At 43.6% G+C, this 14467-nt stretch overlaps 1 protein-coding gene across 2 annotated transcripts in view; it reads right to left on the reverse strand.

Annotated features, from left to right (window-relative positions):
- Window positions 1–10655: 10655 nt before the first annotated feature.
- TRABD2B (TraB domain containing 2B) overlaps window positions 10656–14467 on the reverse strand; it is a 447226-nt gene continuing 443414 nt past the window's right edge. For both annotated transcript variants that reach the window (XM_032805060.2, XM_032805059.2), the window contains one exon: window positions 10656–11076. In XM_032805060.2, coding sequence (XP_032660951.1) covers window positions 10854–11076 — 223 coding nt within the window. In that variant the 3' untranslated portion in view covers window positions 10656–10853. The remainder of the gene's footprint in view (window positions 11077–14467) is intronic.

Genomic DNA, 14467 nt, shown 5'->3' on the forward strand with positions numbered 1-14467 from the left:
TTCAAATTACTGAGCCATCTGCAATTCTGCCTGGGTGGAAAAATATAGAGACAGGCATCATTAGGCTTAATTGAGCTAAATGTTGCTCACAAAGTAATTAGTATGGGTACAATTTTCAAAAGCACCTAAGTGACTTAGGAGCCTAGCAGCCATTTTTCAAAAGGGACTTAGGTAGGAGACTCTCATTTAAGGACAATGGGATTTAGGCTCCTAAGTGCTGCAGTCATTTCTGAAAGTTGACCTTAGGCTTTTAAGTCATGTAGGTGCTTTTGAAAATTGTGTCTGTCATCCAAAAACTCTTCACCAATTTCTGAGTTAATGAGGTGTAAGTTAAATGCCTTTAGACTTAGCTGGAGTACCTAGACCGATCTACACCCAGGATCTGGTGTGCAAGGGAACCTAAAGGCACAGCTACACTAGAGAGTTGCACCGATGTAGCTGCACCACTGTAAGTTCTCTAATGTAGCTACTGTTAGTCAATGGGAGCGAGCTCGCCTGTCAGCTTTACCCCAGCCACCACGAGCAGCAGTAGCTATATCAGCGTGAGAAGCTCTCCCATTAACATAGCGCTGTCCACACGGGCGCTTATGTCGGGTCACTCAGGGGCGTGGTTTATTCACATAGGGGTAGTTCAGACATAGCCTTTAGTTTACATGCTGAGCAGCTGGAAGATGGGTACATTAAAGTGAGGCAGGTTGATTTTAACTGAGCCCTTTCCATGTCTGCCTTTTATTCGCTTTCCTGCCTCACCCCTTTGCTTCCGGCCCCTCAGCATGTAAATGACACCATGATGTCTGCACTCTCAGTTGCTCTGTCTCTGGCCTGCCCTATGCAGTCCTTTGGTGTGACCCTGTGTGCTTGTTCTCCGCTAGTGGCTGGCATGGTTTTGACCCTTTCTCTGGACTGGACAGCTGCCCTCGCAACTTGGAGAGAAAGGTGCGTGACGTAATATCTTGATGGATCAACTTCTGTTGCTGAGGGAGACAAGCTTTCGAGCAGCACAGAGCTTGTCTTCCGATGACCTGCGAAATGGCTCCAAGTAGGCAGTGTTGTTGTAGCATGGTGGTCCCAGGATATTAAGGAGACAAGGTGGATGAGGTAATAGCTTTTATTGGACCAACAAAAGAAGCTCTTCAGAAGAAGACCCCTGTGTAAGAAGTTGGTCCAGTAAAATATATGACCTCACCCACCTTGTCTCCTTAATATCCTGGGACCACCATGCTACAACAACACTGCCTACTTGCTACTTGGAGGCATTTCTCTACAGTTAGAGCTCTTGCTTTCAATCTCTCCTGGAAGGTGGACTCATGTGTCCCACAAACGATCTTCTTTCTAGCTGGTAAATCTTTTATTTCTCCAAAGCGACATGTGGATTCCAGATTTCTCAGCTAAGTATCTATCCTCTCTTTTGTTCCCTTGATTTTGAGTAAAAAAAGCAGGATCTCTCTACAGTCTCATTCTGTCTGGGGTCACAGCTCTCATCAAACAGAGTTATCGGCTGTTCCAGTGTTTTGTTTACCTGCCGCATTAGCCGGTTCGGCCAATCGCTGCTCCCACTGGCCGCAGTTCACTGCTCCAGGCCAATGGGGGCTGCAGGAAGGGCGGCCAGTATGTCCCTCGGCCTGTACTACTTCCCAAAGCCCCCATTGGCCTGGATCGGCGAATCACGGCCAGGGGGAGCTGCAATCGGCTGAACCTGCAGACACAGCAAGTAAACAAACCAGCCCTGCCCGCCAGGGGCTTTCCCTGAAGAAGCGGTGGACCAGCTTTGAGAACCACGGTCTTAGGGTATGTCTACAGTGCAATCAGGAGGCATGACTGCAGCTTGTGTAGGCTTATCTAAGCTAGCTTTGATCAAACAGCAAACAGGCAAACATCCTGAGCACAACCTTGTCCAGCTCCCTGGGTTAGGGGCATCAGTTCAGAAAAATTCTGGGTGGAGGGGAGGGGACACAGTTGTGGTAGCACATAGAACATTATATTATATCCTGTGATGTCAGGGAGTGAAGCCCTATGATAAGTCCAGGGAGGGGTCATAGCAATGCTCGGGGGCAACTTGCTCCTTTGCCCTATAGGAAATGACTCTCCTACACTGGGTACACACTTGAGTGGCTAACTCATGCAACTGCCCTTTCTGCCATGGCTACACTGCTACTGTTACTCGAGCTAGGAACTTGGGTTTGCAATCACAGCTCTTGACTGCAGTGTAGACACACTCTTACTCACTTCTTGTCCTCCCTTCCTTCCCTAAGAGCTAATTAAAAAAAAGCATTACCTGCATTTTTTCATCTTATCCACCATGATCAACTCTGTAGACAGATGCAGTTGTTGCTTCTGTTACGTCCATTCTTGTGCAAGGTTTTTTTAATCTTAAATTCCTGCATTCCCAGTGCTCTGAGTCCCTCAGGGTATGTCTTTGCTACCTGCTGGATCGGCAGGCAGCGATCGATCCAGTGGGGATCTAGTCTAGATGCAATAAATTGATCCCCATCGACTCCTGTACTCCCACTCAGCGAGAGGCACAGGCAGAGTCGACGGGGGAGTGGCAGCAGTCGACTCACCATGGTAAGTCAGTATAAGTACATTGACTTCAGCTACGTTATTGATGTAGCTGAAGTTATGTAACTTAGACTGATCCCTACCCTTAACGTAAACCAGGCCTCAGTGTTTGAGCTGTTTCTAAGTGCTGGTTTCTTTTCCTGTTAATCACATGCTCTCCCTTACTGTGGGTCTCACTAGACTGACCACTGCTACCATGCTCCATGTGCTGGGTGATAACATGAAAGGACTCCATGCTTGTAAAACTAAATTGTATATTTATTAAGAGAACTATTTACACAGGTGCTGTGATTGCAGCTAGCAGTCTAGCCATGTGCACACAGACTGACTCCTTGGGGCCTCCTCCAAACTCTTCCCTCCTGCAACCAGTCCTCCTCCTTCCAGGTTCCATGCAGGATGCTACAATGGGTGAGATCCAAATTCAAAGATGAGCTGAAGTAAGTGCAGAGAAAGTCTATTTGGGGCAACTTACACCCTCTTCTGGTGCCCTCAATGTGTATATTACACAAGTCCAGTTTAGACGCATGCACCTTTAGATTTACATATTTAAACTCACACTTCCTTACCAACATATAATTTACTACATACAAAAATCAGCTACTCTATAAGAATGTTATCAATAGGGGAAGAGATCAGAAATGCCAGAATTAACGTTGACCATGTAACCTTAATTCTATCCCCTTATGAATATGCATGATGATTTGGCTTTAATTATATGATGCCTAACTATTTTTTTTCCAGAGGAAAACGTGCACAGTAATTTTTGTTTGGGTGTGTGAGGTGGGGAAAGAATTTCCAGCCAGCTCTACTTAAATGGCTACACATCTGACTGAAGCCACGTGATTTAATTGGTTTTGGATGAAAAAGCTCAAGGGGCAGCACTCAAAAGTCTGAAAGATTATAAGAAGCTGGGCCAGATCCCTTGAGCATGAAACACTGAAATTAGAGTGGTCTGAAAATATTCAGATTTTCAAAATTTGAATGAAAATTTGCTGTGAACATTTTCCAAGAATATCTCTTTCTGTTTTTTGACCAGTTCGAGTGCTGAACATATTTTAAATTCGAAGTACTGATGAAAACTATTCTCTAAAAATATCGAACATTTTTCCGCATTTTTTGACTAGTTCTAAATGGGATGATGGAAAATCTACAATTTCTCAGCAGCAATAATTATTAAACAATGATGTTATGCCCTTGGATGGGGCATTGGCATTAGGGGTTAAAGCTGGATCTTAAATCACAGTGTTTAGGTGCAGATCGTCAAAGATATTATGGTGTCTGATTCCTATTGAAATCAGTGACTGAATACCTTTGAGAATCTGCCCCTTAACATTTGGGCTAGAAAATCCCCCTCTATTAGCTGTGGTGGTAGCAAACCCAATGACCACTAGAGGGGGACAGAGCGCCACACTGAGTGGCTGTCAGTCAAAGAAACATCTATGATACAGACACCTTGAAATATTGCTTGAAATTGCAAAGGCTTTCACACTTAATTAAGGTGCGATTAAGGGCAATGTATTCAGGGAAAGGTATGTGCTAGCGGTTACAATGCATATGATTTGCTACAGGCTTTCATTGTAACGAGGTGGAATGTGCCAAAAAATGAGCAAATTCCCAAAGCCCTCTTTATCTTCATGCACACAGCTAACCTCTGCTTTATCTCCAAGGGATACACAATTCCAAGATTACAGCCAGCTGCAAAAGGGTGTGCTCAAGGCTCAAAAGACACCAACTGTTTTCATTCAAATAAAACACCTCCTTTTCCCACCAGGACTGAGCGCAGGCCCTCTGTCTTGTCCATTTACACAAGGTTTTTACTGGGATATATGGATGTGTGAGTTATGACTGTAGCAGCCCTCACATTATGGAGTTATGTAATAAATCCTGCCTCCAGACCTACACAGAACCCGATTCTAATCTCACAAGGGTGTAAATCAAGAGTAACACCATTGATGTTAAAGAGGCAGCTTGTTAGTGTTGTAAAGTGCTAGAGCTCCATTGACTTCAGAGAGGTGACTCCTTTCAACAGCCGAGGATCTGCCCAATGGCATTAGATCAGTCGGGTAAAAGGGCTGTCAGCCTGGCTCCTGCAATACACAAGAGCTTGATTCTAATCTCTCTGACACTGAGGTAACCACTGGCTCCCAGGGTCAGATTTCCGTCTGGTGCAACATGGCATAGCTTTATTGGAGGTATTCCCACTGTTCACGATGACCTCAAAGGAGGGTTCCATTTTATGGCAAAGATTGCCCCACTCTGAAATGGCCCCCATTTCCAGGGAAAATGAGCCCATCCTGTGCAAAAGGCAGCTTTCAAACTCTCCACTCCAAACTTGAGATTTGAATTGTCGCATGTTTTCAATGAACACCTAGTTCATGGGGGTGGGGGGAAGAACCTAGACATACAAGTTTTGTGTGCTGTGGATTTATAATAACTTTTATTCATATATTATGCTACAAAAATATTTTGAAAAAAAATAACATTAGAAAGCATCTTTTTAATTACAATCTTAAAGAACTCTTCAGAACATGTCACAAACGTGGGAGGAAGAAGAGGAACAGAAAAATCCTAGAAATATTTGATGCACATTTGAAGTGGACACTGAACAATATGCATCTTGAACTTCAAATGAAGACTCACATCCCTCCATAAGAAGCAGCACAGTTAACAGTTGGGAAGATCTCATGGAATTTCCCTAGCTTAAGGCACCAGTTTAAAAGCTACTCATGAGGGGTACGTCTACACAGCAGCTGGGCAGGTGCTTCCCAGCGTGGGTAGAGAGACCTGAGCTATCTCTGCTTCATAGATTCCAAGGCTAGTTAGGACCACTATGATCATTTAGTCTGACCTCCTGCGTGACCTCACAGACTATAATCAAGTCACCCCTTATTCTTCTTTTTTGCACCCGTGTGAATCAGGATTATATTCACTGAATAATGCTGGTGCAAAAATTGGCGAACTGAGATCAGAATCAGGCAGCTGGATTTTTCTCCTGCTCAGGTAGAAATTGAAATCCAGACCACTCTGTGTAATGTTGATCACTTAAGAGAGGTGGCTCAAGCTTATTTTGGCCAAATGAGGTGCAGAAATACCGTAGATTACCGAATGACAATGTGGAACAATGACATTTATGCTAGGCTGATTGATTTTAAAAAGTTGAACCTTAGCATGGCAGCTTTTCTGACATAACTGTAACATGCTGTGGAAAACTGACATCCGAAATAGATGATGCTTTGTAACGAAATTCCTCTTCATACCAATAAACTGATCGCTGCATTAAGGATGGCTTGGATTGCTCCCTCTCTTGCCAGCTCAATAGCAAAGAGGTTAGATAAACACACAGCACTGCATACTGGTTGTTCTTAAACTACAACTTAGTTTGCAGAACTGGGCAGGGAGGTTCAGGAAAGGAGAGAGTTTGACACCTGTGTAAAGCATAATTAATCACGCTGAGTCATCATTGCCAATAGAGTTCTAGGAAGACAATAGCATTTTTCAACAGCATGAGTGCTTGAACCAAAAATGGGCGATTCACAAAGTACAATGCATCTTCTACCTCACTCTCCCCATCCATGCTCTTCAGGTGGCAATACATTTTGGCAAGGGAAATGATGAAAGAAGTAAAATAGAGTCCCTTTGCTCTTTTGATTGTGGTATTGTACATTCCTTTCACACGGATAGCAGCTTGATAGTTAATTGGCATTAGTTGCGATATCACAATTAGATATAGGGTAGGACATATTAAGATTGATTTTAGCTTAGGACTGAGCTGTGAGACCGAGACCAGGTCTATATTACAGGTTAAGTCAACCTAAGTTACGCAACTCCAGCTACGTGAATAACGTAGCTGGAGTTGACGTAGCTTAGGTTGATTTATTGCGGTGTCTACACCACGCTAGGTCGATGGGAGAAACTCTTCCATCGACTTACCTTACGCTTCTTGTTCCGGTGGAGTACCTGAGTCGACGGGAGAGCGATCTGTGGTTGATTTAGAGGGTCTTCACTAGACCCACTAAATCGATCCCCGGTAAGTGTAGACATACCTTGAATCAGATCAGTGTTCTGGATTGGATTCAACAATGTCAAAATCTTGGCCCCAAGTAGCAGAAATCTCACAAAATCTGTTGATTAAGTGTAATTCCCACAACAATGGTACCAAACTCTCACAATTGTATTGTGAGTTTTGTGGTATTTGGTGTTTTTCTAAAATTCCGAGCTCCTGGATTCAGTGATTATATGAGGATCTCGGTTTTCATTAGGGAAAAAATCAGCTTCTAGCCCTCTTGGTTGCTGAAAAAAGCTGGAAAATATGAAACCTAAAGGCTCAAAAAAGAGAAGGAAAATAAAATCCCAAATGAAGCTAGTAGTGTGTGGTTATTACTATTATGAACACAGCATGTTTCCCCTCTGAATTATATAGACACTCTCCAAACTCATGTGGAAAATAGTCATGATATTAACATGGCCCATTTGAGTAAAGGCTCTTTCAGAAACACAGCCATGTGCTATCTAGCATTAGCATATTTTTATTAGTACTGAGTTAGCATAGTTAATTACTAAATATTCCATTTTGTCTATGCTAGGGGGGTCTCATTTTGTTGTCTCTTACATATTTACTGGTATGGTTTAAAACCAGTTGATTGGAACCGGTTAATTGGACAGATATCTGTGCACTAAAGCATACAGGGAATATCATCTAATTAGTTGGGGAACCTCTATGATCATGACTTCAAGACAGTTCTCTAAAGTCCATGGAAAGCTAGATCACCCAGTACAGGGTCCTTCTCCTTAGCTCCTCCTTCAGAATAGCCTTCAAAACAGTGAACTATCAATTAAATACTTAGCTGATATTTCATTTCCACATGAGGAAGTTGCTACCAAGATGTTCTAGGACTTTGAATTGGAGGGATAGTGGCCTAATAGTGAATGTGAGGGGAGGTCTCCAGGAGGAAGTCTCAATATAAAACATGGATTACTATGAAGTTTGAACATCCATGTGCAAAGTCATTCAAATAAACGGTGGCAATGTCTGTTTCCCCTGAAGTACAGATGAAATCTTGGGATGTGACAGCTATAACTAGACTATGTGTAGAATAAATATTGTAATATATTGGGCTAAAGAGTATGTGTGCCATTAGCCTATATGGGAGAGACTCAGAACTACTCAGCCACATGTCACAGGCCTTATAACACTAATAGAGATTCTCAGCTGGTAGGAACCCAGGCTTTTGGAGCAGGAGAGTCTGAGCTCTATCCCTGCTGCTGGTCTCATGGAAAGGACAGTGGCCTGAGGGTCACAAGACTTGAGTGCCACTCCTAGCTCTGCCACCAACATTCCCAGTGACCTGGGACAATCACTTCAGCTCTGTGAATCTCTTGTTCCTCTCCCACCTTTTCTCTGTCTTATCTATTTAGACCAGGGCTGGGCAAACTTTTTGACCCCAGGGCCATATCTGGGTATGGAAATTGTATGGTGGGCCATGAATGCTCACAAAATTGGGGGTTGGGATGTGGGAGGGGGTGAGGGCTCTGGCTGAGGGTGCAGGCTCTGGGGTGGGGCCAGAAATGAGGAGTCTGGGGTAAGAGAGGAGACTTTGAGCTGGGGTAGGAGGTTGGGGTGCAGGGGGTGGTGGCTCCAGCTGGGGGTGTGGGCTTTGAGTGGGGCTGGGGATGAGGGGATTGGGGTGCAGGAGGGTGCTCTGGGCTAGGACCGAGGGGTTTGGAGGTTAGGAAGGGTATCAGGGCTGGGGCAGGGGGTTGGGGCATGGGAGAGGGTCAGGGGTGCAGGCTCTGGGTGGCCAGAAGCAGCGGCATGTCCCCCCTCCAGCTCCTACACAAAGGTGTGGCCAGGCAGGTCTGCAGGCTGCCCTGTCCTCAGGTGCCGCCCCTGCAGCTCCCATTGGCCACGGCTCCCAGCCCATGGGAGCTGCAAAGGCAGCACTTGGGGTGAGGGCAGTGTGCAGAGCACCCTGGCTGCCCCGACGGGTTGGAGCCGGAGGGAGGACATTCCACTGCTTCCAAGAGTCACACGGAGCCACAGCATGTGTGGAGTGGGGAAGACCCTGACCGAAGGGCCGGATGCAGCCCCCAGGCTGTAGTTTGCCCACCCCTGATCTAGACTGTACATTTTTGGGGGCAGGGATTGTTACTCACTGTGTGTTTGTACAGTTCCTAGAATAATGGGGCCACCATCTCAACTGGAGCCTCTGGGTGCTATGCTACCATATTCCAAGTAATAATAATCTTCCTCTGTTCTGTAGCATCACACCAAGAAAACCTGCATTACCTGCGGGTCCATTTACTGTGGGAGAGTTTATTCTTAAATGAGTTCACAGTTCTCAGTGCAGATGGTCCATTCATTATCAAGAATACAGCCATAGAGTGCCCTGGGTTAGGGGCGTTAAGGTGGAATTTGAAGGTTTTCTAAGGCATTATAATCAAATGAAGTCCTCAACAGTGTAAGCACTCAAATAAAGCTGTAACGGAAGTTCCTAAAACATGCTTACAATATGCAGCCCAGTGCAATAAATATCATGCAAGGGGAATGGCTCCCTTCCAAAACCAACATCTCTCATTCTCCACATGCCAAAATATACAGTGGAATAGGATGCATGAGATGTCCCTGAAGCTCTCACTGGGGGCAAAGCTCAATGTCTTCCATTTCACCTGAAGCCTTATGTGCATGCCCTGGAAAAACAGGCCTAACTCAGGAAGCAGCGGAGCTGCCCAGGTCTGCACTTTTCCTCTAAAAAAGAATCTAATTTTCTGCAAAAAAGTTTCATTTTGTTTTTTCATTAAAAAATGTTTTGACTTGTTCTCATTGAGGACGATGCCTGGGCAAAGTTTCATATGTTCCATCTCTTTTTTCCTCTAGTGCTTGTTTTTCAAAGTGTGGCTGGAATTATGAATAAGAGATGTACTTTTTCCACCACTGCCAAGCTCAAAACTAGCTACATAGATAATGGTCCAAAATCAGAACTGTTTTGAATTGACAAAGCTCTATTTAAGGCAATGGAGCTGCCACAATCTACACCAGCAGAGAATCTCACCCTTTGTCTTCTTACTCGTCTAAGAACCTAACTCAAAACCCATTGAAAGGACCAAATCCAAGATGCACTGACATCAACGTGTGTCTTTTCACTGATTTGAATAGGTTTTGGATCAGGCCAGAACAATAAAGAGAGAGCAGCCAAGCGTATCACAGCAGCAGGATCGTGGCTACAAAAGTGAAATTTAAGATGCTTCTGCACCCCCAACTTGCTCGAGGTGAAGTGTGGCCAGAGCTGAGAAGATTTATAGACTAGCATGCTATTGAACATTTAAATCCCATATGTAGGCCAAATTCTGCTCTCATTAGCAGTTGTGTAAATCTGGAGTAAATCCAGTGAGGAGTCAGACTCATGCAAAAAGGGTGTGAGAGGGAAAACGAACTCAGCAGAGTTCCTCCAGATGGATGCCATGATTTTTCACTAGGAAAAAAGGTGAGTTCTTGACTGAACTTAGCTATCATGATGTATCAGGTTGTTAATCCTAGTGAAGGCAACAGAGCCTGCACTTTTCTTACAAGTTAGCAGGTTGAGTTAAAGGCAGTGGGAGAAGCTCAGAGTTTATCTTGACTTGCTAACTCATGTGAAAACCACAAACGGTCTTTTCTTCACTGGGATTTTACCTTGGTTTCACTAACTTGAGTTAAGAACACGCCTTTTTCCCTAGTGATACCAAGACCACACACAGCATGAGTTGTCTAAAATATGTCTAAATTATTCTAAATGGATATTATTCCTCCCCCCCCCCAACACACACACACACTAATCTCAGCGATCAGCACAAATTTGCCTATGGGAGGGTTAGTGTAATGACAAAAACAGCATCTTTGGATGTCATTTCAGATTGGTTGCTTAAATAATCAAATATAGAAAATATTAAGTTATCTGTTTCACCATCACTACTGTTTAATGGGGATGTTATTAACATATCCAATACCAAGAAAAATAAGTTTACCAGTTGAATAAATACACTTTTTTAATATATAAATGAACACATATATTTTACAAAGCCCCATAGCACTATGGGAAATAAAGATCCTTCTACAAAAAAGAAGATATAAGTCAGTGTTACAATAAAGCTTTAGAGTTTCAAAATATATCTGGGCTAAGAGACAAAACCAGCTAGAGGCACTACCATTTCTCCTCGGTGAGAAGGTCCAGATTGAAACCGTCATGGAGAAAACCACCCACTTGTTCATAAATTATCTCTGTTCTCCATTTTAGGTATTGCACGTAATCCTAGGTTGGTCAGGAAGGCCTCAATAGACTCAGGAGAAAAGACGCTATTGCCACATAGAAAGAAGCAGTTATGGATGGTGCTAATAGGCGGCCAGCAGCTGAGCTTTTTGGCTGAGGGTGGAATGGGAGATCCGAACGTGGTCTCTGATCCAGTTGGTTTGAAAACCAAATGGGAGGATTGACTGTGATGTAGCCATTGGTTATCCTGACGTGGGAAGGTAGCATGGTCGTGCTAGGAGAAAAGACAAGAGGACAAAATTAAACAGGATTCTGTTTTCAGTATGCAGGGAGTTGCTGAGTCTATGTCTTCCTAATTAGTAATAAGAACAATAGTTTGAACAGATAGAGTTTCTTTCTATGGAAGAGTTCACTGTGCTAATTATTTCACCATATCCCTGCGACAGAGGTATTATTCATTCTGTTTTACTGGGGGCGGGTGTGTGTCTATGTGAAACTGAAGCACAGGGAAGTGACTGACCTAATGTAACCTAGTGAAAAAGTCAATAATAGAACCCCAGAGTCCTGACTCTAGTCATGTGGCAAATCTATGCGTGCGATCCTAAAAAATGGGAGCTTCAGTGCTTCACTGGCTACAAGACATTGTGTGTCAAAACAATATACTTGAAATGGACTCAGTGGAACGATGTCTGTTTATACCCAGATGAAGGTCTGGCCTAATAACTACATGACTGATGATTCACTGAGCATTTGAAATAAACAAAAAACCCAAGCTTCTTCCCATTGGGTTGGGAATGAGTGTTGCTATGCATGCTGTTAGGACTGTCACAGTTCAGGGCAACTCTACCTTTTTTCCCCTCTATGGTCCACCGAAGGCTTGGACACTTAGGCCTCTTGGCTCCCCAGTCATCACCTCTCTTGGGTGGAGACATGCATCTCACTCCCTCTTGACTGGGGTATTTTCAGGCCCAGTCCCCTTCCTACACTCTGAATTACCCCAGCAAGTCAGACTGCCTAAACAGGCCTGCTTTGCTTTTCTCCTCAGAGGCTATCAGCAGCATAATTGCCCATGGTTTTAAGTTACCAGACATCTCTGTTTAAGCAAGCACATTTATTTGCAAGGTAAAAGCATTACAGAGCAAAAATATTAAAAACAATAGAAGATCCTACCCGTTTGCTAATAAGTTTACCAGAGACCAGCCCCCCAACTCCACAAGAACTCTGGTCATGGTCAGTCCTTCCAACCCTTCCCTAAGGACTGAGATGCCCCTTGGACAGTAGGTCCTTTCTGTTGACTGGACCAGAAAGAATGTTTTGCATCAGGTTAAGCTCAGACTAATTATCCAAAAGTCCTTTCTGTGTCTGTTGGCCTCTGGATAATCCAGTCTGAACTAGTATAGGCAAGCCGCCCTAGAGTGAATTTGCCTAATCACCACCCCGTTGTTCTCAGTTCCTGGAGGGGCTGTGGTTACCATCCCCCTTGGAATTACATACAGTCCCTGGCTGGTCTACAATGATACATAAACTTAATGCAATCAGATCTTCCACAGATATTGCAGGAAATTGCCCTATATGTCACAAGGACCAAATTCTGGTACCAGTGAAATCCAAAGTAAAAAGTCCCATCTATGACCATGCTTTTGCTCTTAAACTGCAAGCCCCATGTCAGACAGAGTCTGCTTCTATGTAACGAACAGCATCAAACTCACTATCAGCATTCAGTAATTAATAAACAATTATGTTCCAACTGCTTTGGAAGATAGTGTCATAATTCAAAATGATCTGGACAAATTGGAGAAATGGTCTGAGGTAAACAGGATGAAGCTTAATAAAGGACAAATGCAAAGTGCTCCACTTAGGAAGGAACAATCAGTTTCACACATACAGACTGGAAAGAGACTGTCTAGGAAGGAGTACGGCATGAAAGCGGCTTGTAATCGGTTATAGTGGCCACACAGCTAATTGAGTCACGCAGTGTGAGCTGGTTGCATAAAAAGCAAACATAGATTCCTGGGGAGTGCGCATTAACAAGGGTTGGTTGTGAGAACACATAAGAAGTCATTCTTCCGCTCTACTCTGCACTGGTTAGGCCTCAACGAGGTAATTGTGTCCATGTTCTGGGAACCACATTTTCAAGAAAGATGTGGAGAAAATTGGAGGTCCAGAGAAGAGGCAAGAAGAATGATTAAAGGTCTAGAGCACATGACCTATGAAAGGAAGGCTGAAAGAATTGGGTTTGTTTAGTTTTGAAAAAAAAAAGACTGAGAAGGTTTTACATGATAGCAGTTTTTCAGGGTATCTTAAAAGGTGTGTCATCAGGAGGAGGGAGAAAACTTGTTCACTATACGCCTCTAATGATAGAACAAGACAGCAGATGGGCTTCAACTGCAGCATGGGAGGTTTGAGGTTGGATGTTAGGAAAAGTTCCTAACTGGTCAAGGGTAGTTAAACAACCGGAATAAATTGCCTAGGGGAGTTGTGGATCTCCCTACTCTGGAGATTTTTAGAGTCGGTTAGTATAAATGTCTTATCAGGAGATGGTCTGACAGTATTTGGGACCTGCCATGAGGGCAGGGGACTGGACTCGATGACCTCTCGAGGTCCCTTCCAGTCCTAGAGTCTATGTATCTATGTGCACTAGTGTAACAGCGTTAGTCAAGTCTAACAAATCATGGATTATGATTTGTTATACTTGACTAACGCTGTTACACTAGTGCACATAGGCAGTTTATTCCAGTGTTTAACCACCCTGACAGTTAGGAATTTTTTCCTAATGTCCAACCTAAACACTAGTGCACCTCTAATAGATTATCCTCATAGACGCAGTGCATTCTCCTGGCAAACAAGATGAAAAATGATAGAAATGCCCGTGACAATGTATGGAATGCCAAAGGTACTTTTGAAAATCTTACTAGGCACAAATCTGCTTCTTTAGGTGCCTATATACTTTGAAAACCTGGCCTAAAATGACTTTTTAGCAGACCAGAGGCAGTCCCTGGAACAGAACCAGTCCAGTCCAGTTCTTTGTCACTGTCTGAACAGGGCACCTTTTCAGCAAACAGAGGGGCATGAAAAGATCTCACTCCAAATTGAGCAAATGTACCTCCCTACCTCGGTTACCTCTGCAGTTTCAGATGGCGATGGTACCGTTATCACTTCCTGCCTGAGATTTCCATCCAGCAAGTTTTCCTGTCACAGGACTCCCTTTGAAAGCCATGGGAATTCCATGCGTGGAAGGGTTGTGGGAAGGGGTCCCCAATGTTTCTATGCAGGGTTGCTGTGCCCTGTTAAACAGCTACCATGTTTCCCCTCAAAGATGGCTGAAGTTCAATAGTGGGTGAGTGATTCTTTTAGACACAGTTTACAAAATACTTTGGGACCCATCTGGATGAAAGGAGCTATGTAAATACATGATGATTACTGTTAATCAACCTAAAAAATAACGTGTACAAGCCCAGTGTTTGGTTTTCTTTATAAAATCTGGCGAAAAGAAGTCATACAGATGACATGCCAACAGAGACTGAACCTTAAAAAATGGAGTTTGCCATTAAAAGACCAAAGAGCTGGTAAGTTGGAATGCTGTTTCTGTCAAAATTCTCCATAAAATAATGCCTGGTTCAAATTTGTGATTTGGGGTTAGTCTTTTTTTTTATTGAAATGATTTT

This window comes from Chelonoidis abingdonii, chromosome 7, assembly GCF_003597395.2.
Source record: "Chelonoidis abingdonii isolate Lonesome George chromosome 7, CheloAbing_2.0, whole genome shotgun sequence".
In the NCBI taxonomy this organism is placed as follows: Eukaryota; Metazoa; Chordata; order Testudines; family Testudinidae; genus Chelonoidis; species Chelonoidis abingdonii.